General features: G+C 45.4%; 1 protein-coding gene across 1 annotated transcript in view; it reads left to right on the top strand.

The window, feature by feature from the left end:
* The window catches only part of ntrk3b (neurotrophic tyrosine kinase, receptor, type 3b), a 112,992-nt gene that overhangs the window by 6,967 nt on the left and 79,533 nt on the right, over positions 1-26,492 (top strand). Inside the window, exons 2-3 of the mRNA XM_048969528.1 lie at positions 21,811-21,885; positions 24,355-24,426. Coding sequence (XP_048825485.1) covers positions 21,811-21,885; positions 24,355-24,426 — 147 coding nt within the window. The remainder of the gene's footprint in view (positions 1-21,810; positions 21,886-24,354; positions 24,427-26,492) is intronic.

Raw genomic sequence — 26,492 nt, 5'->3', positions numbered from 1 at the left:
CTTTATGCTTCTGTCCCTGTGTCAAAATGAGGGACATCAGATACCTTCTTCCATACCTTACTGAAAATCTATCAAAGGGTACAGATGGGAACGTGAGATGTCATTAGTTCTGGTAAAAATGGAAAGAATTTCTGCATGGGGGGGGGGGGTTGAAAGAAGGAATGGAGCAGGACTGATGTACCCCTCGAGGGGGGGGTGTTGGGGTTAATGTAGCCAGGTGGAGACCATACCCACAATGCACCCAGTCTGGAATCCAGTTCCCTGTCAAATAAAACATGTTTTCTTGATGTTTTCCTCATTTTTGGTGCCTTTTATTTGCCCCCCCCCCACCCCCCTGCTGAGGTGATGGGCAGACTCTCCAGAGCTCTGCGAAGCGTCCCACTGTTTTTGCACGTCTTTTTAGGAGGTGTCCAGTCACAGCTGCCAAACCGTGATTGGATGCTTACAGCAGGTTTTAACGGAAGGCTGGGTTTTGTGTCCTGAGAGACTACTGCTGTTTCATTAGCCCAAAAATAAAGAAGAAATACTGTAGAATTATACAGAGCACCGCAGTTACCCAGCAGCCCTGTGTTAACTTTTTCTCCCCTGACTTTTGAATCCTGGACAAACGGACACTACAAGGCCACTCGCAAAAACAGGAATGTGGTGTTTTCCCCTTCTGTCCTCAGACATTATTCCGCTTGTTAATAATCCGATTATCTGTTCACTGGAAATATTAAGGCCTCGGAAAGATACTTGTAGCCCTGCAAACATACACAGACATACAAAAAATACATGTAATACTTTACATTTCTGTAAAACATGGTGTTCGATCTTAATTTCTCGCGAAAAGACCACTAGCTATCAGAGCGGACGTCTGAAAATGAAGCCTATGTCTTCATTCCAAGCAGAAGGAATATTTTTATAGCGCTTGTATTTGTCCTCGCATTGCTCTCCAAACATCTTCCAACCACTCATCCAGTACAGTGTCGCTGAGGGAGGGGGCTGGAGACCGTCCCAGGCACACAAGGCAGGGTACATCCTGGACGGGATGCCAGTCCACCACAGGGCTCACACACGAGCACACACACAATGGCACACTATAGGCAAATTCATTTATCTGAAGACAATAAAACACATTGCTTCACACAAAGGATGGTTAAGATCCCAGCAGTGCAGATAAAGCGCCGCTTAGATTCATTTAAATCAGCTTGACATTAAATTGTACAATCATTTATTCAACAACCACTTTAGCTGGATGAGATAAATGGTCGGCTCTCATTTTTCATATTTGTTTTGTACTTATAATGTTGGAAACTTCTCATTTAGCCAACAAGCTCACACAACAATATCTTTTATCCCGTCGTATGGGATCGCTGGATTCCCGTGATGGCGTTTGACCCAAATGAAAAGCAGATTAAGTAGCTTCTCTGTTGCTATCTAAAATGAACCGGCTGTGCTTAACATGCGGTGTTCTAAAAATAAATAAAGCAATGTTAGGTGTGGCTATTAGCGCTAACTAGCATAATCCTGGGGGGAGAGCACAAAGGAGTAAATAGCTGAAAAAATGGTCCATTTTTGTTATCTACTTGCTTAATTTTTGCATTAGTTTTTTCTCTTGCTTATTGAATGCTTTAATTATTATTTTTATTATTATTTTTTAACAATGTAATAGATTTTGACATGTCACAACCTGTAGCATAGGATAGGGTTTGCTTGTTGCTAGTTAACTTACTCTGCAATAACAAATAATAAATTACATGCATATATGCAAGCGAATAAAATTGCTTATCTTGTTACAATGGCACCTGTGAAGGGTATCATTATATATGTGGCAAGGGAACAGTCGGTGATTGAAGTTGTGTTAGAAACTGGAAAGATGGGCAAGCGTATCTTTCTGAATGACTGAGCATGAGGGCTAGATGACCGTGCGAGAGCATCTCCAAAACTACGGGTCTTGTGGGTGTTTCTAGAATGCAGCGGTCAGTACTTATCAAAAGGGCTTCAAAGCCTGCCAACCATTGAACCGCCGATGGGGTCAGGGGTGCCCAAGACTCATGGATGTGTGCGGATTGCGAAGGCTAGCTCGACTGGTCCAACCTCAGAGGAGAGCTACTGTCGCAAATTGCTGAAAAAGTCCATGCTGACCATGATATATGAGTATCGGAACAAACAATGCATCATAGCTTGCTGTATATGGGGCTGAGCAGCCAAAGACCAGTCGGAGTGCCTGTGTTGAGCCCCGTCCCACCACCGAAAATGTCTACAATGGACCGTAAAGCAGCGGAAGATGGTGGTCCGGTCTGATGAATCACATTTTCTGGTACATCATGTGAACGACTAGGTACTTGTGCATTGTTTGCCTGGGGAAGAGATGGCACCAGGATCCACTATGCGTTTGACACAAAGGACCAACTTTGACCAAACATTGTTACACACTAAAGATCCCCCTCTACAGTAGTCAATGGCAGTGGCCTATTGTAGCAGGATGATGCACCATGCTACGATACAAAAATTGTTTAGAAATGGTCTGAGGAATATGAAAAAAAGAGTTCAAGGCTTCCAAATTCCACAGATCTCAATCCAATCAAGCATCCGTGGGGTGTGCTGGACAAACAACCTCCCAACTTACAGGACTTGAAAGATCTGCTGCTAACGTCTTGGTGTCAGATACCACAAAACACCTTCGGAGGTCTTGTGGAGTCCACCTCTCTGTGGGTCACTGTTTTGGTGGCACACGGGGGCACTACGCAATATTAAGCAGGTGGTCGTAACGTTACGGCTGATCAGTGAATATCCTACCTGGAAAAAGTCGCGCGTTACGTCTCCCGCATGAGATTACGTTACGTTACATCACTTTATTGTCTGCTATGAAAAACTATTCTGCGTGACATTCTGGCAGTTTGGCAGATAATAAATCACACGTCTCAGCCAGGACATACAGTAGATACTGAAACGTTCCAGTATTTACATACAGGGTTGCTCTCCGTGGCCTAACCAATTTCTGGGGTTCCTGTCTGTGTAGATAAATGTCCACTGTCATGTGTGTCACCCTTGAAACATTAGTAGTCGTACAGTGACTGCTGCTGAGCTCGCTACACAGTGACTAGTTCGTTAGGCACTTCTGCTTGCTAATGCAAACAGCCAATCACATGGTTGCCACTGCCACATATTGCACACACACAAGAAGGTCAGTTAATGTTCAATTAAGCGTTAGATGCCTGACCTAAGCAATATGGATACCGTCAAAGATTTAGGTTTCGAAATACAGCAGTTTTTTGTTTCAGCAGGGAAGGGTGGCTAAGTAAACAAATAAACGAACAAACAATGAATAAGGACGAGTAAGTAAATAAATGTCCAGACTCGTTTTTATTTTTATTTATGTAATGACAAAAACATCGACTTTAGGTGTATATAGCTTTCTATGATGGAGCTCTGCCCTGCCCTGACATTTTGACACCAGCTAAGCTAGCTAGCTAGCTAATTCATTCAGCATTCGACATCCTGTGGATCTACACAGAGAGCAGCTGCGCAGAACCCATGAATCCGGCTGCGGGTTGCCAGGTTGTGGTGACAGATGGGTGGGAATTGTATGCAGTGCGTGGATTGTGCGTCAAGATTGTGTTTCATAGATGATCTGGCGAACCTAGGCAATGTCAAACAAACATGCATAACTTATGGATCCGTCTACGACAATTAGGTTGTGGGCCAAGCAAAATCATGGGAGTTTCCCAGGAGAAACAACAAAACAGGAAGGTGTTGGGAGATGCCCTCGGAATGTAGGAGATTCTCGGGAATGACGGAAGTGTTGCCAAGTACGAGTATCATTGTTGGTGTAGTAGCCGGTGGTTCTGGCATATCTGAGACAGCCGCTACCCTGCGGTTTCCATGCACTACTGCTTCTGCAGAGACTGCTGCGATGAAACAGAAACATCCACTGGATATCATTTCTGTGGTGGGAATCCACCTTGTTAATGGCGACGGTCAGAGGAGAATGGCTTGACTTGTTAGAGCAAAGAATGAAGGAAAGCACAAGCATAGACATATCAGTGCAGTAATAGAGGGGCCGCCCTGTGAATGCACAGCTCACCTACACCTGGTGTGGTTCTGGAGACCATACTGAGTCCTACCTGGTACTAACTACACGTGCCATAATAAAGTTGGCCCTACTCATTAATAGCTAAGCATTCCTAATAAAGCGGGTCCTACCCAGTACCAACTAGGTAAAACTAAACGCGCCCACTGAATGTACATTCAAATATAAGTCTGTCTCAACTTGTCTGGTTTATTTTCATATTAGTCTTTGTTTTTATAGCAATATTCTATAGTGATTTGGTTATAAATGTATTGGCTTACTCTGATGTATACTAATAAATGAACACCGGTTTTCCAGATAAAAATCTGGAAAACATTTTGGTTAGCTCATAGCTTCATTGATGATTTTGAGTTTGATATCCGCTCCGTGAGCAATCTGCGTATTTTAAAGTTGTCCTTGGCTCCTCTGGTCTGTTGACAGACTTCGTCGGCATCTGTGTGCATTGATCCTAGGAGCTTCAGGTTGCAAAAACACACAAAAATTTAAAGTATTGCCTGTTCGGTTTGATCTACATGATTAAACTCGGTGCCCAAGTTGTCATGTCCTCGAGTTTCTCATGTAAATATTTACCCCGTCTCTTACGTAATAACCTACTTAGTGTTTAGCGATTAGCTCGGCCGCAAGTGCCTCCCTCCTAAGTGCTATATTTGTAAACGCTTGCGTCTTCTTTAATCGCTCCCAGACTTTATAAGGTGTGAAATTTCTACAACGTCAAACGGGGCCGCGTGGTGCCCAAGAACAAGCGGCAAATGGGTCCAGCCATCTGGACTGAAGCCCCACTGGTTTTATTGGTTTTATTTCAGAGGCACTTAATGTCAGATAAGGAGCCAGATGTGTGGAGACTCACCTGCTCCCCCAAGGCTTCTGATACCAGGCCAGTCGTCCTTCGACATCCTACATCCGTGGAGGGTCGGGATGATGGTTCCTGCTGCTTACAGCGGAAGCACAGAGATCATTCTTCTTATACTTGCTCTGTACCCTGTGATACTTTGGAAAATCAAAACCCACAGTATTACAGAGTCTATGATGTATTATCTTCCTCGCTTGCATGTCGCTTTGTACAAAAGCTAAATAAATGAACATAAAGTAGTCCCTCGTATCTTCTCCGTGGTTTACCGCGGTCCGGGAAAAGAAAAAAAAATCTAAAATGTGTAACAATATGTTTTTTCATAGTTCCTTCATCCTTTGAGGGGTATAAAAGCCAAGATTCTCATTGCTCCGTCATCCCTTGATACATGTTTTTTAATTGCTCAATCATCTCTTGAGAATTAGGCTAAAACATCCGAATTCCCTTCATTAGAGAGAGTTCAGTACTTCATAAAAATGTGCAGTGTACTTCGCCAATATTACGTACAGCGATAATAATGTATTACAGTGCATACTTTATCAATTAAAGTTTACCATATACATGTACACAAAAATGACGTTCTATATGAAATTTGCAGATGTTCACTATTATCTGCAATTTTGGATATCTGCGGTAGGTCTTCGATCGTATCACCGGGGGTGTAGCTAAACATTCTGGCTCCGTTACAAAATACCACCTATTCATGGGCCCCTGTAAAATGCTTGCCCCTCTGAATCTGACAGGGTATCCATTTCCCTACAATGCCCCCGTTTATCACTCATGGATGCAGGAGAACCACTGTATATATTCATGCGCAAAAAGTACAGTGTACTCACAAAGAATTTGTCAAATCATCACCAACAGGCCCTCCATATACTGTAGATTTTAATAGTAAGTATGTTTAATACTATCAGTCAAGAGCATAACAGCACGCAGTCCAGGTGGCTACAGCCATCCTCAGCTGTTTCTTAAACAACTGCCATTCAATGTGTTAAACTACTATAATTAAACTGCCCACGATCTAATCTAAAATGTTTTCACCCAGCATATAAATCTTACTTTCAAGTCAAACTAACAACCTTTCTGCAAAAAAGTATTTAAAATAAGTTATGAAATGGAACCTGTAATTCTTTACATTTACTGCACCTTCATAATGCATTCATAGAACATTCATAAGCAGCATATAAGTACATCTTAACATACCTTTACAGCTTTATTAAACATTAATAATGAATATCATATGATAACAATCATATAATAATATGTTTCTTGTTAATTTATGAAAGTTATTCATTAGATATTCACACTTGGACTGTAACATCTGGATAAATGTATTTCCTCACACAGACGATAGAGTCTATCTGTTGGTAACCTACATGTTATGCAATGGCCTTCAATAGCCCTTAAATAACCTGCAATTTTAATCTGGATAATATATTAGCCATAATTAGTTTCCTTTTAAAATGATTTCGGGAAAGATTAGCAACCACTTATAGTTTTACAGTTGTAACTCATCAGGTTGCATACGTACTTGACATTGTGTATAGACAAGGTCATGAAAAGCCATCTAAAATGATAACAATGTCACGCACGGCGTGAGCCATAATTCTATGAATGTGGTAGTTATATTACCTGGAGTATAGAAGACTTTTGTTTTGACGACATGTTTTGGAAGCTCCCAATGTGTAACGTGAAAAAGGCATTGATTAGACATTATTCATATTTCATTTAGATTTTGAAAATGCTCGTTTGACCTTAAAGTGTGTGAATATCAAGTTATACAGTGCCTTGGAAAGTTAATTTGAGATGGGGCAAAAATGGCTCCAACCATCTCAAGACGGAACATAGAAAGCTTTATGTTACCGGGAAGGCTGAGGTTACAGATAGAGGCTTGAAATCCTTGAGGTTGCTTGCTGAGGTCTCCTGCGTGGTGGGGGAGGGGGGTAGTCAGAGTAGCACCCCTGAGAACCTAACCTGTACGCTTTGGTTATGGACTGTTTCCAGGGCTTATTGACTCACATTTCAAATGTGCTGATGCTCGCTCTATTACCCAGGACCAGTTCAACGTTAACAGCGTTCGCAGAGTTCGTTTGACGAGGTTGCTGCTCCGTTCGAAACGTTCCTAGGCTGTACTGTACCTGCCATACTGGAGACCGTAATGCAGCACAGAACAGCAACAGAAAATGGATCAGCGGCACGTCTTTCGACAAGCACGAGATAAAGCTCCCAAATTGATTCTGCTTCACAGGCCTGTTAGCTATTTAAAGGATGTTTAACGTTATGAATAAAGTAAGAGAAACAGTCAAAACAGGAATAGTGCAGAAAGAGAATGCAATAGACATGCTAGGTTACTTCCTATCAAGAAATCCAAAAAAATATATCTGCCTTTCCAGGTCTTTTAGAGCTTGGCTTAAGAGCAGGAAGTAACTGGCTGACACTAAGAAGAGCGAAGCCCACATTTACTGCACCTATTTCTTTATACACTCTTTTTTCTGTTGTGATTTACAAATCATAGCATAAGTGAGATATTCTATTCAATTCCTTTATTTTGATACTGTCCCTACTGCCCACCGGTCGCCTGCCTAATCCCATCGCGGCGTGTTTCCTCCCTGTGGAGGAAGATCTCTACCTGCACAGGAGAGCCTGGTTCCCCAGGGACCGTGTTGCTCCATGATGAGATGATGAGAAAGCTGGCCGTCATCCATTGGACTTTCTGACGACGTCGGTGGTGTAGAACGTTCACGGGCCTGCCTGAGGACGCGCGGGTGCTGGTGGGATGTGGGCGTCGTGGAAGCAAAGTGCTGATCTCACGTGCACCATTTACAGAGCACCCCCCCCCCCCCCCCCACCATTCTTAGCTGCTTTTTAAATAGATCAGGTCACACTTTTAAAAACAGCACAGTCAGGGGTGGAGCTTAAGACTTTTTTTTCTACTAGCCAACTGGGCTAGTTCAGCAAAATATGCAGTTTGATATGCAGTTACTGACCACTGGGCTAGTATACACTGTTTTGTACTCACCTTTCGTCTAAATTAACTACCTCAGGCAAGTGGCTGAGCTTAATTTCTAGCCCTGGGTCCATCCATCCATCCATCCATCCATACATACATACATACATCAGTTGCTCATAAGATCTTATCAGCTGCAGAATTCAGGGACACAAAAGCCCAGGATGCCAAGGACAGAATGATCCTTCATTACAAACAAAACGACCTTCCCTGAGAAATGTCCAAAAGCCCATTAGTAAAACATATAACTTTAAACATCCAGCTGGGTGTCCATTAGGGCTTAAGACCGTAGCGTTGCCTCCACATTTAGCAACAGTGCCGTGCTCCTCTAATTGTCTGTTGTAAACAGTTTTAGACTGGGTTACACGGCGCGTTCGACTTTCCGGTGAGATATAGATCTGCAGAGTAAAGGTCACTCCGAAGCGGCAGAAAACGTTCTTTGAGACGTGAGATGGTTATCAATTAGACTGCGTGTTCGCCAGTCCTTTTCAGTCTTCTGAAAGAGCAAGTTGGCGCAAATGATTTTTTCGTGAAATAAGCATCTGCTAATCACAGCAAATCTGGAGTCAGAGGCAGAGATATTTCTGCGTCAAGCAGGTGCAGTTTTTGCCATATACTGTGGCCAATATTAATCCAGTTATTTCATCATTACGGTTAATGAGATCTTTCTCAGGATGTGTAAGAGTTCTCTGCGCTCTTCCTCTTCCTTTCTCTCGTAGCTTGAGTACATTGTGGTGTTTGGTTGACCCGTCCACAGTCCCCAGATGGATTGTATTCTGCAATTTGTGCATACTTAACATTTGTAACGATTTTTTTTTTCCCACGTCTTTTGAATCCATAGACTCTGTGTATTTTTTGAAGTCCTGGTTAGAAAGGTAGATTCTGTCAAAACCCACTCCCTGAACTCTGGGTCATAAACTGCAAATGTCTCTCATTCGCAGATAATCGGTAACACTCCAGTAAATAACCTTTAGGAGTGCCTTCAGCAGATCCATGCTATGCACTGCTATGCACGGGAGATGTGGGCAGGGTGATGTCCCATCCTTTTCAGAATCAGTTCAAAAGCAACAGCATGATACATCCTCCCTCCCACATTCACACCGGAGGCTGCTTCAGCTTGCATCAGAAATGGCGGACGTCCGGCGTTAGCCTTTAGCTTTTAGCCTGTAGCCACAGCACACCGCCGCAACTTAGTAACGGTTTTCCTGGTTTAAGTTGCGGTTATTATTATGATTTGGGTCATTATTTAACTTTGGTGAAATCTGCATTCAGACACCACATCGAGGGCTGTGTTTTACGCTAATAGTTAATCGTTTTGGGCTCCGTGGAAGGAATAATGCAGTTTTGATCCTTTGTTCCTATGAAGTTTGGTAATGAAATGCGATCAATATGCATACAACAGCGTGAAAAATGACTATAGGTAAAGCGCATCAATGGAGAATACTTGACCCATTCATTCATCCATTGCAAATTCTCTAGGACATCATAGTTTAATTAATTTATAATTGCTTTGGATATTCTGGAATGCTCTCTGCTGCACTATTTTCAAAATAATTACAACTTTGCTGCCCGATGGGATGGATTTTAAGGCTGATCATCTGGTCTTCAATTAAATTACTCCTGGAGTATGTTGGACTCAATGAAAAGTTTACCTTTAATTAATGACAGTATTGTTCGGTTTGAGTGTCACACTGAAATCTCATTATGTGAATATTAACGTCTAACCGTGCGTAGTGTATGTAATGAGCCAAAAAGTTGTCGTTCTCATTTGCGTTGTTTCACAGAGGAAGCTGTGATTTTTCCCGTTAACAACCGTGTTTATAGTACATTAAATCTTACTGATTATAGTAAGGCTAATTAGATTTAGTCAATTTTAATTTAGTGACTAATATTTGTTCGGAGTGAAAGTGAAGATTCTGCTGTAATTCTGCCGCCGAGCAGAAGCATCGATTGGCGGCCGTTTGCCAGCTACTTTCTTCACTGCCAAAGCGCAAAGGTCACTGGTGACGTCTAGGTCACCTAGACTTTCCTGGGACTGCTGTCCACGGGCTGCAGCTAGCTGGCTTTCTCCTTATCGCGCGGCTTTCAGCAGAGGGGAAAAAAAACCTTTACGTGTTTCAATTAGCTTGATGAGTGTTTCTGGGCAGATAGTGCCAAAGCTTTCCATTAGAGGAGTGAGCCCCGCTCTTACATAATGGGGGAGGGGGGGAGCGTACATGACACACACACACACACACACATCGGGAATGAAAGAGCTCCTCGTTGGGATACAAATCCAACCAGGGTATGATGTTTTTGGGCTGTTTGGTGCAAAATCGCACAGATGACGCTCGATAATCGCGCCACCCTTTCGTCTCGTCATCGGCACAATTATTCTCCAGTGCTGGCCCGGGATCGAGCCCCAGGGGTGATTTTTGATTGGCTGCTCACCTATATTTTTCACAGATTTAAAGACGTGGGGGTGGGGGTTACTTGTAGCTTTCCCACGTTATCTGCGGAGCGAGAGGCATTACAAGCAGCGCTGGGGCGCACACGGAGAATAACGATATCACTCCTCACACTCATCACGGAAACGTGCGAATGAGCCTCATGCCCGAACTCCCGCGTGCTTTCTAATACCGCAAAGCATCCCCTGGCTTTCCCCTTTGGGTCCTTGAGGTGGCGCTGTTGCTGTTATCACCATGCCATCGCGTCAAGGGGCGACATCAGAAGTCGCACTGGACTCCTGTTTCTTCATTACCAGCTCGGTCTCCAGAGACGCGGTTGGCTGTTCTCTGCATCGCTGCTGTAGATTCATATGAATATACGGAAAGATGACGACTGTGAGGACCGTGTGCATGGAAACTAGACAGACCAAGTGTGGTTGCTGTGTCCAAGCTCAGCTTTTTTGCAGCGAGGACAGACAGGTATTATTCACGGTGTCAGTGGTGCCCATGACCACTGACCACTGGCAGATGTGCTGCTTTAATGGCCCCCAAAAAGGCTTGCCAGGCTTGTGCTAAGCAGTCTGGATCCTGAGAGAACACAGAAGACCCGCTATCGTCAAGCTGACACGCTGCCGTCTCCAGGACGACATGTCACACGCCATCGCTGTCCTTGTGGCAAGGACTTTGCGGGTTCCGGTTATGTAAGCATCCGTTCCGTTCCCTCTCGCGGTGGCGTTCTGAATCCTTTCCCTCGTAATGCAGTGGTGTGTGAATTATTCCCTGGAATGTTTCCTCGTTTCAGGTGCCAAGGGAACCTTTCAGAGAAGCTTAATCCCTTTGAGCAGTGAAATACCCCTGCTTCACTGCGTTTGTTCACAGGTCTTACAAGACGAAACAAAACAAAACCAAACCAAACAAATATGCAGCTGTTAGAGACGGCCAGAGAGGTCCCATGGGTACAGGATTTCATTAATATGATTATCTTAAAATTAACTCATGAAAACTGTGGAAATAAGAGTTTATTTTTCTATTTCACATGCAGAAGTGCTTATACCAAACCTCCTGGACAGGGCAAAGCCTCTGCACCTGTGTTATGGGGCGATTCGGGTTTTAATTGGACCGCCTACATTAATTCTGTATAATAGAATGTACAACAGACTGAAGGTACCAGTATTCAGCACAAAATTCATTTTCGGGTCTGATATTCTGATATTAAGCACAATGGTGCCCATAAATAGCCCTATAATTTAACTTTATATAATCAAAGTCACCAAAATATTGTAAACCTGAAGTGTTTTGTCATTTGTCGTGTTGTGTCTGGGTCCTGTCACGTTCCCCAGTTCTCTTGTCGGCTGTGGGGATGGTTTGGTTTCACTGTGGCCTGCTTGGGGGACACTCTGGTCCTCAGCCTGCTGTCTGTCTCAGGAGATGGACCTCGTCTAACGTCATCGCTGTGGAATGTGGGATTCAGCCTTTCAGACACTAATTTGTTGGGATCTGTTTGGTCCCCATAACTACACGGACAATTCCCTGCAGAATGACACAGGTCCCAGTGTGGATATTAATTCATTACATGCTTTTTGTTGTATTTTTGCTTCTTGCGGTCTGGGATCAGTATGAATGGTAACATGCATGATTCAGCTCCACGCTTGTTCGGCAATTTCTCACATTTCAGTGCGTATGTGATTTTTATTTAATTAAAGGTAAATGATTGTGACATACAGACAAAATTGTAATTAATGGATTTTTTATGCCAGTATGTAGAGCCACATGAATCACTATCTCAGTTTATTCAGTTTATCTCAAAGGGCATTTCACTATGAACGTACTTTGATTAAAATTAATGTAAATATGCTGTCATATTTTACCCTTATTTGAAAAGCCAATTGACTTTCTTTGATGTTTCCATGGCGCTGCGGCGGGGGGGGGGGCGTTAAACGAGCGTCATCACAGCAACCGCCTTCATTGTCGCTGGCAAAAATGTTAGGGGGTGCCCAGTTTTAGCGCAATTATGGGGAGAGCGCAGGAATGTGTGTGTGTGTGTGTGTCATGTATATATTACATGTATATTAAAAACCACCTTTTATCTCTCCTCAAGGGGAAACTCAATTTTACAAAAGTCTGTGACTTCAATCAAAAAACTAAAAATCTTTTATGTTGTTTGGTTACTTATGGTTAAGGACCAAATGTTCACCACAATGTAATAAAAACCTGTTATTTTGACATTGTTGGGGACCATTTTTCTGGTCTGTGAATGAAATCAAAAAACTTAAAACGCTTTTTTTAAAGTCTTGTATTTTGTTTGGTTGCTTCTGGGTGTGGTTAGGGCTGGGTAGGGGGTTAAGGTCGTCATGTTGGGATTAGAATTTTCCCCATAGAAATGTATGGATAGATGGATGTGTGTGTGTCTGTGTGTGAGAAAGAGGGAGAGAGAGAGAGAGAGAGAAAAGCCACCTGGCTTTGTGGACTAAGAAAGGCCTGGAGTCATATTTTGTCACTGGAGCGTTAAAGAAGAGCGATGCTGGTCCAGAACAGGCTCATTTTTAAATACCGGGCCAAATTGAATAGTTTCAGTCTTTGCCAGAGCTAACTGGCCAAAACTAACAGCTGCTTTCAGTCCAACCTGACTGAGTTTGGTCTGTATGCGTAAAGGCTCTTCAGGAGAATGTACACATAATTACTGGTGGGTGTTTGATATGAAGGAATTTTAATTATGTATTAATACTACTCAGGGTGCGATGCCTTCAGTGTCCTACAAGGGGCGCGATCTGAAAGGATTAATACTACTCAGGGTGCGATGCCTTCGACGTCCTACAAGGGGCGCGATCTGAAAGGATTAATACTACTCAGGGTGCGATGCCTTCGACGTCCTACAAGGGGCGTGATCTGAAAGGATTAATACTACTCAGGGTGCGATGCCTTCGGCGTCCTACAAGGGGCGCGATCTGAAAGGAACACTGATGAATCATTTCCAGAAAATGCCCATCCATCCATCCATCCATCCATCCATCCATCCATCCATCCATCCATCCATCACCTATACCCACTTGTCCTATGCAGGCTTGCAGGGGTCTGGACCCCTATCCCAGATCTTAAGGCAGGGAATAACCCAGGATAGGGGACCAACCCATCACAGTTAAGGAAACGTATTTAATAAATTCAACTTCCACTGTCTCTTTTCTTACGTGTGTGTGTGTGAGCCAACCGTCCAAGGGGGGAGCGAGTCAAGTTTATTTTTTATTTTATTTCTCACTTGTGATTTATTTCACATGTAGGGCTGTTTTTGCTTGTTTTTAGCCAGAACCCCAGTGCTGACGCCGGTCCCAAGACCCGTAATCCCAGCTAGTGCGTTTGATCCCTGAAACGTTGCATGTTTTCATGTCTGTCACCCTTGTGGGATTTGTTGTTCCCATTTATGAATAATGTGTACTTGGAAACTCATTACCCCTTTTAAAACATTCCTTAATTATGTTAATCTTTAATTGGAACGGAATTGATACATGTATTGTTTTCGGAGTAATTTTAGTTCTTGCTCACTGCTGCTGTTTAAATACATCTTTCGATGTCTTTGGGGAATTTCCGTTTCAGGAAAATCCTCTCTTTCTTCAACTCCCCAAACTGTAGCTGTGTGTGTTATTGAACACCGTAGCTCTTCCGCATAGCATAATCTCTTGGTGCAGCAAAGATACGATTTGCATTTGCTGCAAAACCCGGCAATCGCAACTCTGTTTGAGTGGTACGCCTTAAATATTTATATGCATTAAAGCAGGTCCAGCTAATGTGATTGCAAAACAGTGGCTAAAAATAAGCCGGGCCAAGCAGTGGCACAAAACAAGGAAAAGGCTGGAAATATTACGGAGTGTTTAACATAAAAAGATAAATTAACCATTCAGATGTAATTCACTGTATGTGTCAATAGCCGTAGTTATAAGAGGAGGGTGGATTTCATCATGTAGCAGTGTTTAGTGTAAATGTATGCGAGGCACCTGCAGAAAATAAGCCAATCCTGAAAGACGGAAAACCGCGCTGTCGCCACGGGCGACAGTAACTAAAGTAAAGGAAGGAGAAGAGCAAAGACGAGTGGTTATGAAAGCGAGGCAGAGCCCCCCCCCCCCCCTCCGCTACACTTACAGGCCAGCACCTGCTCTGCGCTCAGAATCCTTTCGTTTTAGTCACGGTCCGTCTAGAACACATCACCGTCACCAAACATGGGTAATCTGTAACCAAAATTGTCAATTACAAGCCTGACCGGATGGCTACTCGTAATCTGTGATCCGTGACATCGGGCGAAACCACGGAGAACAGAGAAACCGATGAAATACAGCAGACCTCATAAGGGGGCCCAGAATAAGCCAAACACTACACCCACAGATGATGATGACACACTCGACACTTACTCTTCAGATGCATATATTTCAGCCGGTGAGAGGTAACCAAGGTAACCACTCACATTCACAAAAGGATCAGAATCCGACCCACTCCTCTGACAGCTAGTGGGCCACAGCCCACCGAGAATAAACCAGCGAGCTGAACATTTTACACCTACAAGATCCCACGGCATGACCGTGAGCTCCGGCAGAACCGCACGCTGATGGCACTGACTAATCCCGGTCTCACGTCTGTACTTTGTGCTGCCTTTCATATCTCTGAAGCACGGACCTATTTGGCTTTTTGCCGTTTTTGAAAGTGAAAAGATGTGCAGTTTTATTACTACCCTCTCAAGCTTTTGATGCACATGATGTAATAATAAAATGGAAGTTTAGGGCTGGATGGTGCAGTGTCCTCGCACCTACAAGGCGGCAGGATCCAGTCCAGTTCTAGTGCTATTGTGTTTTCCTTCTATACACGTCAATTTTCTTCGGGTTCAGGTCAACTAATGGCTCTAAAATTGCCCCTAATGTGCGAGAGTGGGTGTTTCTCGATGCCAAGAACACAGAGATCGTATTTGTGGCCTCGGCAAGACCGACCTTGTTAACTTGCCTTCCACGAAGGAACTTGGGGTGCAGTGAATCATTGGTCTCGTTCAGCAAGGATGCAACCGATGCAACCTTCGTATACGGAGCAGGGAGAAAATGAAATCCAGGGATGTTTACCATCCTCTGTACTTCTGTTCTTGAGTCTTGGAACTGGTCATCGGCAATGGGAGACGACGTAAAACGGGAACGCAAGTACGGTCCAGTACGCATATTGAGAAACACCCAGTGTATGCTACAGTGCCTAGAGCGCTCTGCCCCATGTACTGTCCTGGGGGTAGGCTGCCCTCCGTCTTGTACTTAAGCCATATCTGCTTATCCTTGACTGGTGGTCGAATTCGGAGGGCAGACATATTACTGTTGTATGATGATATGAGAACTGTGGAGCGGACGTTTATGGAAAGTCTGATCGAAGAAGGAAAATAAATACGGTTTGTAATACTAATCGCTCACATAAATACGGCCATAACCAGCCCTGTGCCTGATGCTAGACCTAAGGCTTGCTCACTGAAGCATTTATCAGCCTTTCCAGACGGGAGGACTTTGAAGCTCATTTTAGTCCCTTGGTAAAAAACGGTCTTCAGATTTGCATGCCGAACAGCACGTTTGGCTGGCTTCCAGCACGATATGATCATTTATTTAATTGAAATATCCAGCATGCTAGCAAAGTTTGACAGAGAGTCAATGTGAAAAATCACCAGGATGTAAATGGTGACCGCGGGGTCCTAACACTCACCGGATAGCCATGCTTTTCTCTAAGTTGCCTACCTGGTGCCCTACACCAACTACTGCAGAACTCTACTTGCAAAAGGAGTTGTTAAGTAACACAGAGATTGCTGCTTTATCTTGCAATCTTGACCTTTCTATGGGGACCGGAACAGTACATAGCCTTTTTTTCATAGGTGTTCAAAAATAACCACCTGATGCAACTTTTACGTGTGAAAAAAAAAATTACTATTAAATCTGCCCTTTTCTTCTTTGAACCCGTTGCCAATTTAATTAAATGGCAGAACAAAATAGGGTTGGAGGCATGAATTATGATTGGCTCTAATTATTTAGATTAGCGCTGAGAATTCCCCAGCAATACCAATATTGTTTATAACTTTCACATTTTAAAAGATCTATTAGTCTGCATTAGTATTCAGCAAAATGTCAGGTTTCCATGACAACTCTTTTCAGTGAGTAGTGTTATTAACAGACGGAGTTAGTCTCCATTTACTGGTGAAAAATTTCCATCGTATTTACTAACCCTGACTCAGTTCAGACAGCAGTGTAGCCCTACCCAGAGGTAATTCACGAAAGCAGAGTGTTTTTAGTAATATGATCAATGCAGTTGTTATAAAATCATGCGGAGGGGGGCGGGTGGGGGGAGAACAGTCCCTCTGTAAGACTCATGCGAAGAGCTCTTTTTATATCCGTGACGTGCAGACTTGGACGATTCTAACACTGAAGCAAAATGTAGTAAAGATACCATGTTTGTCCATGAAATTGGGGGTAAATGAATAGGCCTCTGTGCTCTGGGAACTTTGTGTGAAAGATATGAGGTCTGAGACCTTGAGCTGTCTTCAGCGCCCCCTCTGGGGGGGCAGAGAGGAGCAGTGGCTACTGATTTTGTTCTTCCACTGGACCTGACCACCGTATCGGTACAGGTCTGTTCTGCTGTTGTTACTTCGGCTAGTCAGGCCTCCGTATTTGCGACTGGCCAGCGGCCGGATCCCGATACGTGCCCCACTGCATTCCACTGCTTACTTTCCGTATGTGCAAATTACAAGCAAAGTCCACGTAACATTGCAACACAACACAGGGAAACTCGAAAGTAATGTGACTGGATACTACTGTACTAATGAGGTAATACTGTTTTCATGACTTCGTGATTCAGAGTAGCTGTGATTGCAACGTAATCGTTCCCGAAGTGCTGCTATCGCGCGATAAAATACAAAGACCTTGTGAGCAATGCATACCTTACAACTGCTGCTGAGTGTTAAATCTAGCATGCCAACCATGTCATAATCAGAGCAAATGGGTTTTCAGGAAAATGTATGATGAGTTATGATAAAACGATGATAGAACTAAAAAAATTGAGGCGGACAGTTTTGGGATGAAAGAAGTGAATCTGGAAGGTTTCAGAGCCGATTCCATGAAGAGGGCATCAAGCCAGGCTTTAGCGTGTTCAGGAGCGAGCTGCAGATGGTACAAGGGTTGAGAACCCAACTGATCGTTTTTGAACACCAGAGAACTTCCTGTTAATTCTGAAGATTAAAGAGGAGAATACAAAGGTCCTGCGAAGTGCAAGGTACCACTGAAATAGATGTAGTTGAAAGAAGCATCTTAATTTCCATCCTTCATCAATTAGTGCTTATCCATGGTAGAGAATTCAGGATGCTGGTCTCTCACAGGGCACTCTTACATGCTAAGGGCAATGGGAAGACCTCGAGTGGAGTCAGGGCAGGACTCAAACCCAGAAACATGGCGCACAGAGCCATCACCCTGCCTACTCTTGTCCTGACCACAGGGAAATGCTTAAAGCTGTGAAGCAGAACCCACACAGTACCGGCGGGGAAGCAGCATCAGGGCACCGGCACGGGTATTGTTCTGACGACGGAGGCAGAAGACAAGACAGCGATGCAGAACCTCAACGGCAGTGAAGCAGACTGTATGAAATGAGTCGGGCCATTTTAGTGAGGTTTTACGGATGGGTGAGGTTAAATAAAAGCCAGATGGGCAATGGAGGGCTCTCACCTGAACATTGAGGTCAGTCTCTCAGACAGGCTCAGCTCATTACCCATGATGCCAGTGGGTCACAGACCACATATTGACTTTTAAACCTTGACATTTGCTTCCTAATATGCATGGTCGGTTAAAGCAACTTCTCAATGAGAATAATGTGTCCACTCCGCCATGACGGTACATCAAAAACGGAAATGAATATACGGCCGAACCTAAGGGAAAATATGGACTTTTGATGTCCTTAGATTTTGTGAAGGTCATTATTTACGCTGAGACTTGAGCAGGGATCGTTGTTCAGGTTCTGTATTACGCTTCCTCAAAGAGACGCCATGCTCGCACGAGGGACATGCTGATGACTGGGGACAGAGTAAATTTACTGCTGGGCCAATCCAACCCCCCCCCCCCCCCCCCCCCGCCTGGGTCTTCACATGCCACACAGAAAGTCTCCGGCATCGGCAGCCCTGCTCCGTGTTGCATGTCCTTCTAAATGAATCTGTCACTGATCTAGGCTCCATCAAGCTGCCTACTGTCACGCTCTGAGCGGGAACACAACATCGGAGCAGCAGGGGGCGCCACATGCTCCAAAGAGATAACCTGCATTTTATTAGTTTGCATGGCTGCAGATGTTTCGTGATAGACTGACTGACAGGACTCGTGTGTGATTCTTGGTTGATTTCAGTTATTTATTCAATACATTTTCAATAAATGACCTAAAATCCATTAAAATACATACGACACAGACCCATGACCTTGACAAAAAGATGGCTGTAACTGGTTAAAAGATGCATGGATGGTTATATAATACATAGATCCATGACTGGTGAGAGATTCTGAGTTTAGCGATATGTATATATAGAAATTCTGTTTAATTTGACTTTAGATGTGAACAGAATTTGGTTATTGTGCACACTGTCATATCCCAATAAGTACCAGATTGATTTCTCACCCTTGCTGGAAAGAGAAATGGCTTCGTTAGTTAATGGAAATGTCCTTAACTGGCAAACGCAGCTTGCTGCTGTGTGGAGGTTTTGAAAATGAAGCCAAATTCAACACAGGTCACAAACCAAATCCTGGCTACCTGCAGGGAGGAGGGCATGATTGCTCTCCAGACAAGTTGTAATTTGTTGGTCTGGCCCAAATACAGTTTTACAAGGCTGTGATTCATTGGCAATACCTATTAAGAGAGAGGAATGCTTGGTACACCAAATCTCTAATGGCATTAGTGGAAAACTGAACCTGAGACCCTTAATTATACTGAGTTAAACGGGAGCAGGTGGACCTGGACCGCACGTAGTTTATAGATGAGACTCGGCCGTCCGCGAGAGGATTGAACGCCAGTGATTACGCCATTCAGGGGAGGGCTGCGTCCCGCTGAGAAGGCGTCACCCTTTCAGCTCAGCAAACACGTTCTGCTGCAGACTCCCTGCCTCAGACTTTATGACGGACGTGTTTGGCCAGGTCCCGGTTCAGGCCAGGAGATCGATAAACATGCATTATTTATCGTACTCGTGTTTGAGTTTAATTTAAGTGCGTCCAAATTAGCTATAAAATATTTAGTCGCTAAAAGTAATTTAAAAAAATTACAACTATACATATGCAGCACATATGCAGTACCGAATAAGGCACATGGTCTTTTAACCCCCGGTGACAAACACCACATTTAGGGATGACGAACTTTCCCTAGGAAAAGACGAGGACGAGGGAGGGGGACACCAGGGTTGCCAACTTCGGTCAGCTGGTTGGCGTGAGCTTTTCGATTCCAGACACGCATTTACACCTACGTGACAGTTTTATAAATAGTCTGTAAGGTTTGCAAACCAGCCCAACGGTTTTGACGTAGCTAATTTTAAGTTTATGATGAAATAATATAAATTTGCCGTATGATGTTTTGCGTGAGCGTGAGATCCTGGGAGCGTGAGTGTCACGCCTGATGCGTGAGAGTCTGGCAGCCCTGGGGCACGCCGCGACAGGGTGCTGCTTCTCCTGCATCACGCCCTCCCCCGAGTCCTGCCTTCCCATTACTGGCCACTTAGATGGTCAATTGATCAACTGGTCACTTAGTCTATTGGCCAATTAATCCCAAGAGAAATTTACGTGTGAAGTCTGTGCTGAACTCGGCAATCAATTAGAATTTTATTCGCTTTCATTTTTAATTTCAGTGAGTATTGATTTATACAGAAGCGGCGGAACACTGTTTCTTCTGCTTGTTGCACATCGCGAATCTCATTTTCCAGATGCTTCCGGCATCGTTACTACGTATGGAACTGAACTATCTGGGGATTGCGAGCAATTTCAAAGGTTAATGATGATGATGATACATTGGGATGTGCATCAGTTGTCCAATCAGTGTGCAAAGTTCACAGTTAGGCATCGTCCCACAAAGTGGTAACTCCATCTTCCATAACTGTTTGTCCATTACGGGGTCTCTGATAACGATAACAGATGAAATTTACTACCCCCATAACACTTTCAGTTCGGTGTGTTTCAGACACACAAGCTTTTTCATTTCCTTTATATAAGCAATAGATGCTGAGACCTCCGATACTAAGAGGGCATCGCACCAACGCTCAGAGACGGGATGAAACCATTTATTCGCGCATGTCTCGGAGTTTATGTTGCATTCGCTTCCCAATACTCATCCCAGTTCAAAGAGAAGAAATAAATCGCGTTGCCGGAGCTCCCCGTTTAGTCTGTCAGCAGATATAAACATCTAAAGTAATTCCCAAAAGTTTCACGTCTGTGATGTTCCGTAGGATGAGCTGCACGGCGTGCCACATGAAAACCGCCTGATTTTCCGGGTGACCGCAGAAGATCAGAGCACCTCGTAAATCTGCGCAGCATTAACTGCGTTCACGGTCCAGCGCCGTCGCGGTTCAGCGGCGGGGACGCGCACGGAAGCGCGCAGAGAGACGCACGTACAGCTGATTTACCTCGGGCTCCTACTACATTTACCATGGCTGTCAGCTCCGCCTATCAACCATAATAACAACCTTTAGCTATAAATCACATCACTGGTTCGCGGCACAAAGTGATCGGTTGAGGTACAGGTGACATTACACGTATGGTTTTCTCCAGATTTCACGTGGAAGTTGATGATCTTCTAGGATTCCTCCCCAATCGGCGTATTTAAATGTTCGATTCAAGAGAATTCAGTGCATACGTAAATAAATCTATTGATAAGGAAATATCCAGAAAACTACGAGCCACATCCTCCGCTCCCTGCAGGGCTGGACGGCCATCTGGCGTACCGGGAATTTTCTGCTGGTGGGCCGATGGGTATTTGGGTCGGCAAAATGTTCCGCTCGAGAAAAGTTATTAAGGAACCCCCTCATCGCGGGAAGTCTCCCCGTCGGCAAAATTTATCCTGGGTGCGTGGGGGACCTAAAAGTCCAGGACCGCAGTTTATTTCATGGATGCACGCCAGTGATCACAATAAATGAAGATAACTCTAGGTACAAACCGTATAGCTTTGTATTATGTTTGTATTTATGGTATTGTCACGGGGGGGCGGTGATCGGTAGAGAGACACAGCAACACTAGTGTGACCTGAAAAGGTCCGTATGTCGGTTCTTTCGGAGTTTAACCACTCTACAGCAGCAGTCGGACAGCTGTGACATAACTCACCATCAGTTATTATCGTTTGGCATATTTAGAAAAATAAATTATCTGAAGTTGAACTCAACTCGGGCTTATTTATTTTAAGCCGTCCTGTTGCAGGCCTCTTGTCTGACTCTCCTTTTCCAATCTTGTTACAGACACATAGAGAACTGGACAGAGCTTCAGACGCTGAAGGACGTCGACATGGAGCTGTACATCGGGCTTCAGAAGCTGTGAGTATCCAGAATGGGCAGCCATGTCTGGCTTTCTGGCGTAGGGGGCGCTACGCTCTGGGGAGGGCAACAGATTAAGGTAGACATTGATTTTGTTGGGGTAGCTTAGCACTGACTGGCAGGACTGGCCCAGAATGTCCAGCAGCAGCATTAGACTTTCAGGTGGGACACTGTTATCCTTTACTGATGCCTTCGTGGCTGTCCACCAATCGCGGGCAAGCTTTTAATTCCCTCACAGCACATGCAAGCGGGGGCCCCATGCGGCCATTTAACACCAATCAAATGACGCCTAAAACGCAGGCAGGAAATGTAGTTACGCCCCCCTCTGTCTCAGATTAACGTGTTATGATGAGCCCTCCCCCCTCAGTACCCACGCCCCCCCCCCCCGCCGGCTCCCCTTCCTGACACCGCCCCCCACCGCCGTCTTTCCCGCTAGAGCCTGCTGTCTCCTGAACGGGGCTTTGAGTTGCGGGCCGGTCCCCGGCTTCCTCAAGTCACTGTCTGGGTGGCCAGGCGTGAGCAGAATTAGCATTTTTCCCATTAACATCGGTCTCACCTGCCCCCCCCCCCCCCCCCACCCGTGCCTCGAGACGTCTCGACGGAGCAACTGCGACAGGCGTCTCTGAAGGTCAGTGGCACAGCGGCGAATGAATCCCCTCCTCTAACCCCCATTTGAATATTCAGTTTAGGACGTTTCATATGCAGATGTGGATCAGGGTCTCACACAGGACTCTGCGTCTCTCTTGAGCTCCCTGTAGTCAGCTGTAACCGATTTTAAAACGTAAGGCTTTTCCCTTAATAATGACCTTTCATAAGTGACAGGACTGGAAAAGTACGTCTTTGGAGCAGTATTCTGGAGTCTGGAACATTTGTTGATGAATCCATCCTAACCGTCTAATCTAACTCCGTAATTACAGTTATGATGAAATCCAATTCCACTTTCAATTCAGTTTTATTTGTATAGTGCATTTTCACAACCTTACATTGTTTCAAAGCTTCAAAACTTTACATTATCCCTGCCCAAAGCACCCAGTGATCAGGCCAGAGGCGACAGTGGCAAGGAAAAACCTGGAAGGAAGAAACCTTGGGAGGAACCAGACTCAAAGGGGGAGCCCATCCTCCAGGGGGCAGCAGAGGAAGCCCTAACCCTAACCAGACTCAAAGGGGGAGGGGAACCCATACTCCAGGGCTCAGTGGAGGAAATCAAATTAACAACATAGCCAAATCCTAATTTGCGCTGTCCAGATTTTAAAATTTGAGTCTCAGTGTGGGGGGCAGGCAGGTGATGGCAGGCAGGTGCTGATGCTGCTTCTGATGGCAGGATGAACAGTGGTACAGCAGCAGGGTAGGAAGGAGAGATGTCACAGCGACAAAGGGCAGCCAGGCCGGAAGGACCTCACAGGTAGTAGAGGCGTCACAGGCAGCAGGGTACCCAGAATATCTTTTTGTTTTGGGCTCCAGGCAGCCCCCCCCAGGAGAGGTGGGGGGAATGAAAAGTGCATTAAGCTAAAGTAGGGGGAGACTAGAGGCAGTGCAAACAGTTTGGTGACTGCAATATGTAAGCTCCGGCAGATATGGCTATGGCAGCGTAAGTATGAGGGAGAGGCAGGTGGGAACACAGGCATGGGGGGTCCCTGAACATGAGTGTGACAGTTCCGTTCATCCAAAGCCAACGGCACCGATCCCCACCCACCTCACACTGCAGGCCTAACTGGAGGTGAGCAGTTAGCTACAGCTAACTGGCGGGAGGCACGGGGGACACAGAGAGAGCATGCACACCGTGCATCTGTACTGTCCAGTAGGCGGGGCTTGAACCTACCGCCCTGGCGGCGTGAGGCAGCCCCTCGCTGAGCTTCCTCGCTGCCTGTTGTGAATAACGTCGTTTTTGCACGCTACCGGTCCCACCGTCCGTGTAAATAAAGACAGAACGAAGCTGGTTTTGATAATAATTTCCCCCTGATAATATTTGCTGGGCAGCGACAGTTTAGATCACTGCACGGCGCTTTTACACTCCCGGATATTGCTGCTAGCCGGCTAATTTATTATCTGACTGCCAGATCTGCTCCGTCCAATTTTTTTCAAACTACAAAAAGTAAATGACTCGACTCCACCTGCTATATTTCCTTAGCTGAGCTGTCGGTGTCCATGCCTGACATTAAATAAAGTCTTTATCGGATGCTGTTATTAGCCTGGTCGAAATACAGCAGGTTTGCCCTGTGGGATGTAGATGTCTGCTTGTAGCACACGCACATCTTGGTTTCCCTCTGTGAATTCCTGCTATTTTTTTAAGGATGGTCTCTCCAGGCTTTATTCTGGAACCAGGACAAGGTTGGACATTGGTTTGAAGTTAATAAGCAGCCATTATAGCTGGGGACAGAGCCCCCCCCCCCCCTTCCCCTGCAGGATCCCTCAGCTTCAGGGGTAGTCAGGAGAACCGGTGTCTAATCCCACATCTCTCCCTTTTTTCAGAACCATCATGAACTGCAACCTCCGAGTGATCCAATCGCGCGCCTTCGCTCAGAACCCCCACCTGCGCTACATGTGAGTCCCCCCTCCCCTTCCTTTTTGTTATTCTGTCCCATTAAAAAAAAAATAATGCTACATAAATAAACAGGATAGGCATTAGGGATCTGAGAGAGAGGCATAATTTTATATATTAGGAAACGCGAACAGACGGTGATGCTTCACTTTGGCTGTAAATGGATTCCTGTTCCGCTGAGTCGGGCTGGTTGGAGGTATGCACGATTGCGCACTATTCCTCACTATTCCGCCCTTTCCCGTGAATATCTGTGCCCCTTATCTCCTGCCGTCTCCTTGATGATTTACCCTCCGGTTAGCGTTTCTCGCTGCAAGATATTAAAGGTGGAAGCTTCGTGTTTTATTTTAATAATTGGAGTTGTGTGTCAGCTCGGAGTGACACACACAGAGGGGGCCGCTGTGCTCTGAGTGCATAAAGCTGCCGGAAACGGGGTGCGGGGGGTGGGGCGCATGGGGGTTAATTTTCCTAACGAAGGCCGGTCTTGCATTCTGACAGTGTGCAGTTCCTCAGTGTTCTTAGGGTAAATACAGAGAGAGAATGAATTGCTCGATGCTTGGGTAGAGCAGCCATTTGCAGGCTAAGCTGCCCATTAAGGGCTGTGTGTAGCAGTGTATGCTATCGCGTTTATGACTTACGGAGGACTGGCAATTGGCTCTTTATATGGCCTTATAGAGGACCGGCCGGGCCAACCAAGAACACCTCATCAGCACATAAAGAATTGTAGCAAGAGGGAAGATTGGAGTGCTTTCATCTGAACTGCAAGCGGATCATTTACTGTGCTGATGGATGTTCGGTAGGGGGGTGTAGGGGGGTGTCGATCCTCCTCTTGGGTGGAGTCTGCTGTGGGATCCCAGTTTATAGGGGGATAAAGGGATACGGGCGCCTCAGTTGAGCCGTTTTGTGCTTGCCGGTTCATCCGGAAGATGCCGCTCTGGTTTCTGTGGTTACATGCCCCTCGTCTCCGAGGCCCTGACGCGACCTGAACCGTCTGCCCCATGCGGACACGCCGTGTTGGGTCCCTGACACCCCGTGAAGCCGTGATACGTACAACCGTCTGACCGCAGTCCTGCCCAACAGTCTCTTCATGTCACAGCTAAGCTGTAATTTTATGCAGGAACATCACCAGCATAGAGAGCATGAAGAGCAGGACCTGGGTGTTTCCATGAAGGTGCTGCGTACTGAAGCTGGAAAGATGTGAAGTTGTTAATAGGGATGAGTGGTGGCCAGGGGCGTAAGAACCGGAGCCTGCATCCCCCAGTATTTGGGTTCATTGCCCCCCCCCCCACCCCATAAATAGACCTTTTCATTTTAATTATTAATTTTGCCCTAATATCAAACGCTCTTCTGCACCATTGGCGGTTGAGGTTGCTGTTAGTTACTGTCGAACACCATTAGCAGGAACTTACCCCAGGGGTCTGAGATGAGAGGGCTTTGACCCCCCCACCCCCCCACCCCTCTCCCCCTCCCCCAATCCTCAATGCGCTGACATCTTCTCATTACTGTGTGCTTGAGTGAACAGATTTTCCATCATTTTTAAAACCAAACTGGACTGTTGCCAACCTGTAGTGGGACCCCCCCCCCCTATAACCAAGGGAAACCGAATTCTGAGAGGGAGGGGCCTGATGCTCGGCAGGTGAGAGGCATCTGCTGGCCGAGATGGAGTCAAGAAACATGGTTGGCCCAGAAAAGCTGGGCGCCTGTAATGCTACCGGGCCCCCTCAGTCAGGGCGACCCGTGCCACGCTGCCTCCACCTCCCTCGGCAGGGTAGGGCTTTCATCTAATCATGCGGAGCTGCCGGTCACGGCCGGGATTCCTCACAGACCGCCACTGCTGAGCTCTGTGACTCGCTGCTGGAATAATACAATAATATCACGTGTTTGCTGGAAGTAATACATCTCTGCCGAAATCGATCGAGCGACACGAGACCTGCATTTTCTGAGGCTGTGTTTAAAAGTGCAGATGTGCCTCTTTGTCCTTAATTGCTTTGGATAGTCAGACGTCCGCTGTGAGGAGGGACCCACAGAGGGACCCTCCTGTTATTTCACGTATGAATGGAGTCCTGGGAGA

Source organism: Brienomyrus brachyistius, chromosome 11, assembly GCF_023856365.1.
Source record: "Brienomyrus brachyistius isolate T26 chromosome 11, BBRACH_0.4, whole genome shotgun sequence".
Taxonomy (NCBI): domain Eukaryota; kingdom Metazoa; phylum Chordata; class Actinopteri; order Osteoglossiformes; family Mormyridae; genus Brienomyrus; species Brienomyrus brachyistius.
Note: the sequence above shows the minus strand (reverse complement) of the source record. Positions and strands in the feature narration are given on the sequence as shown.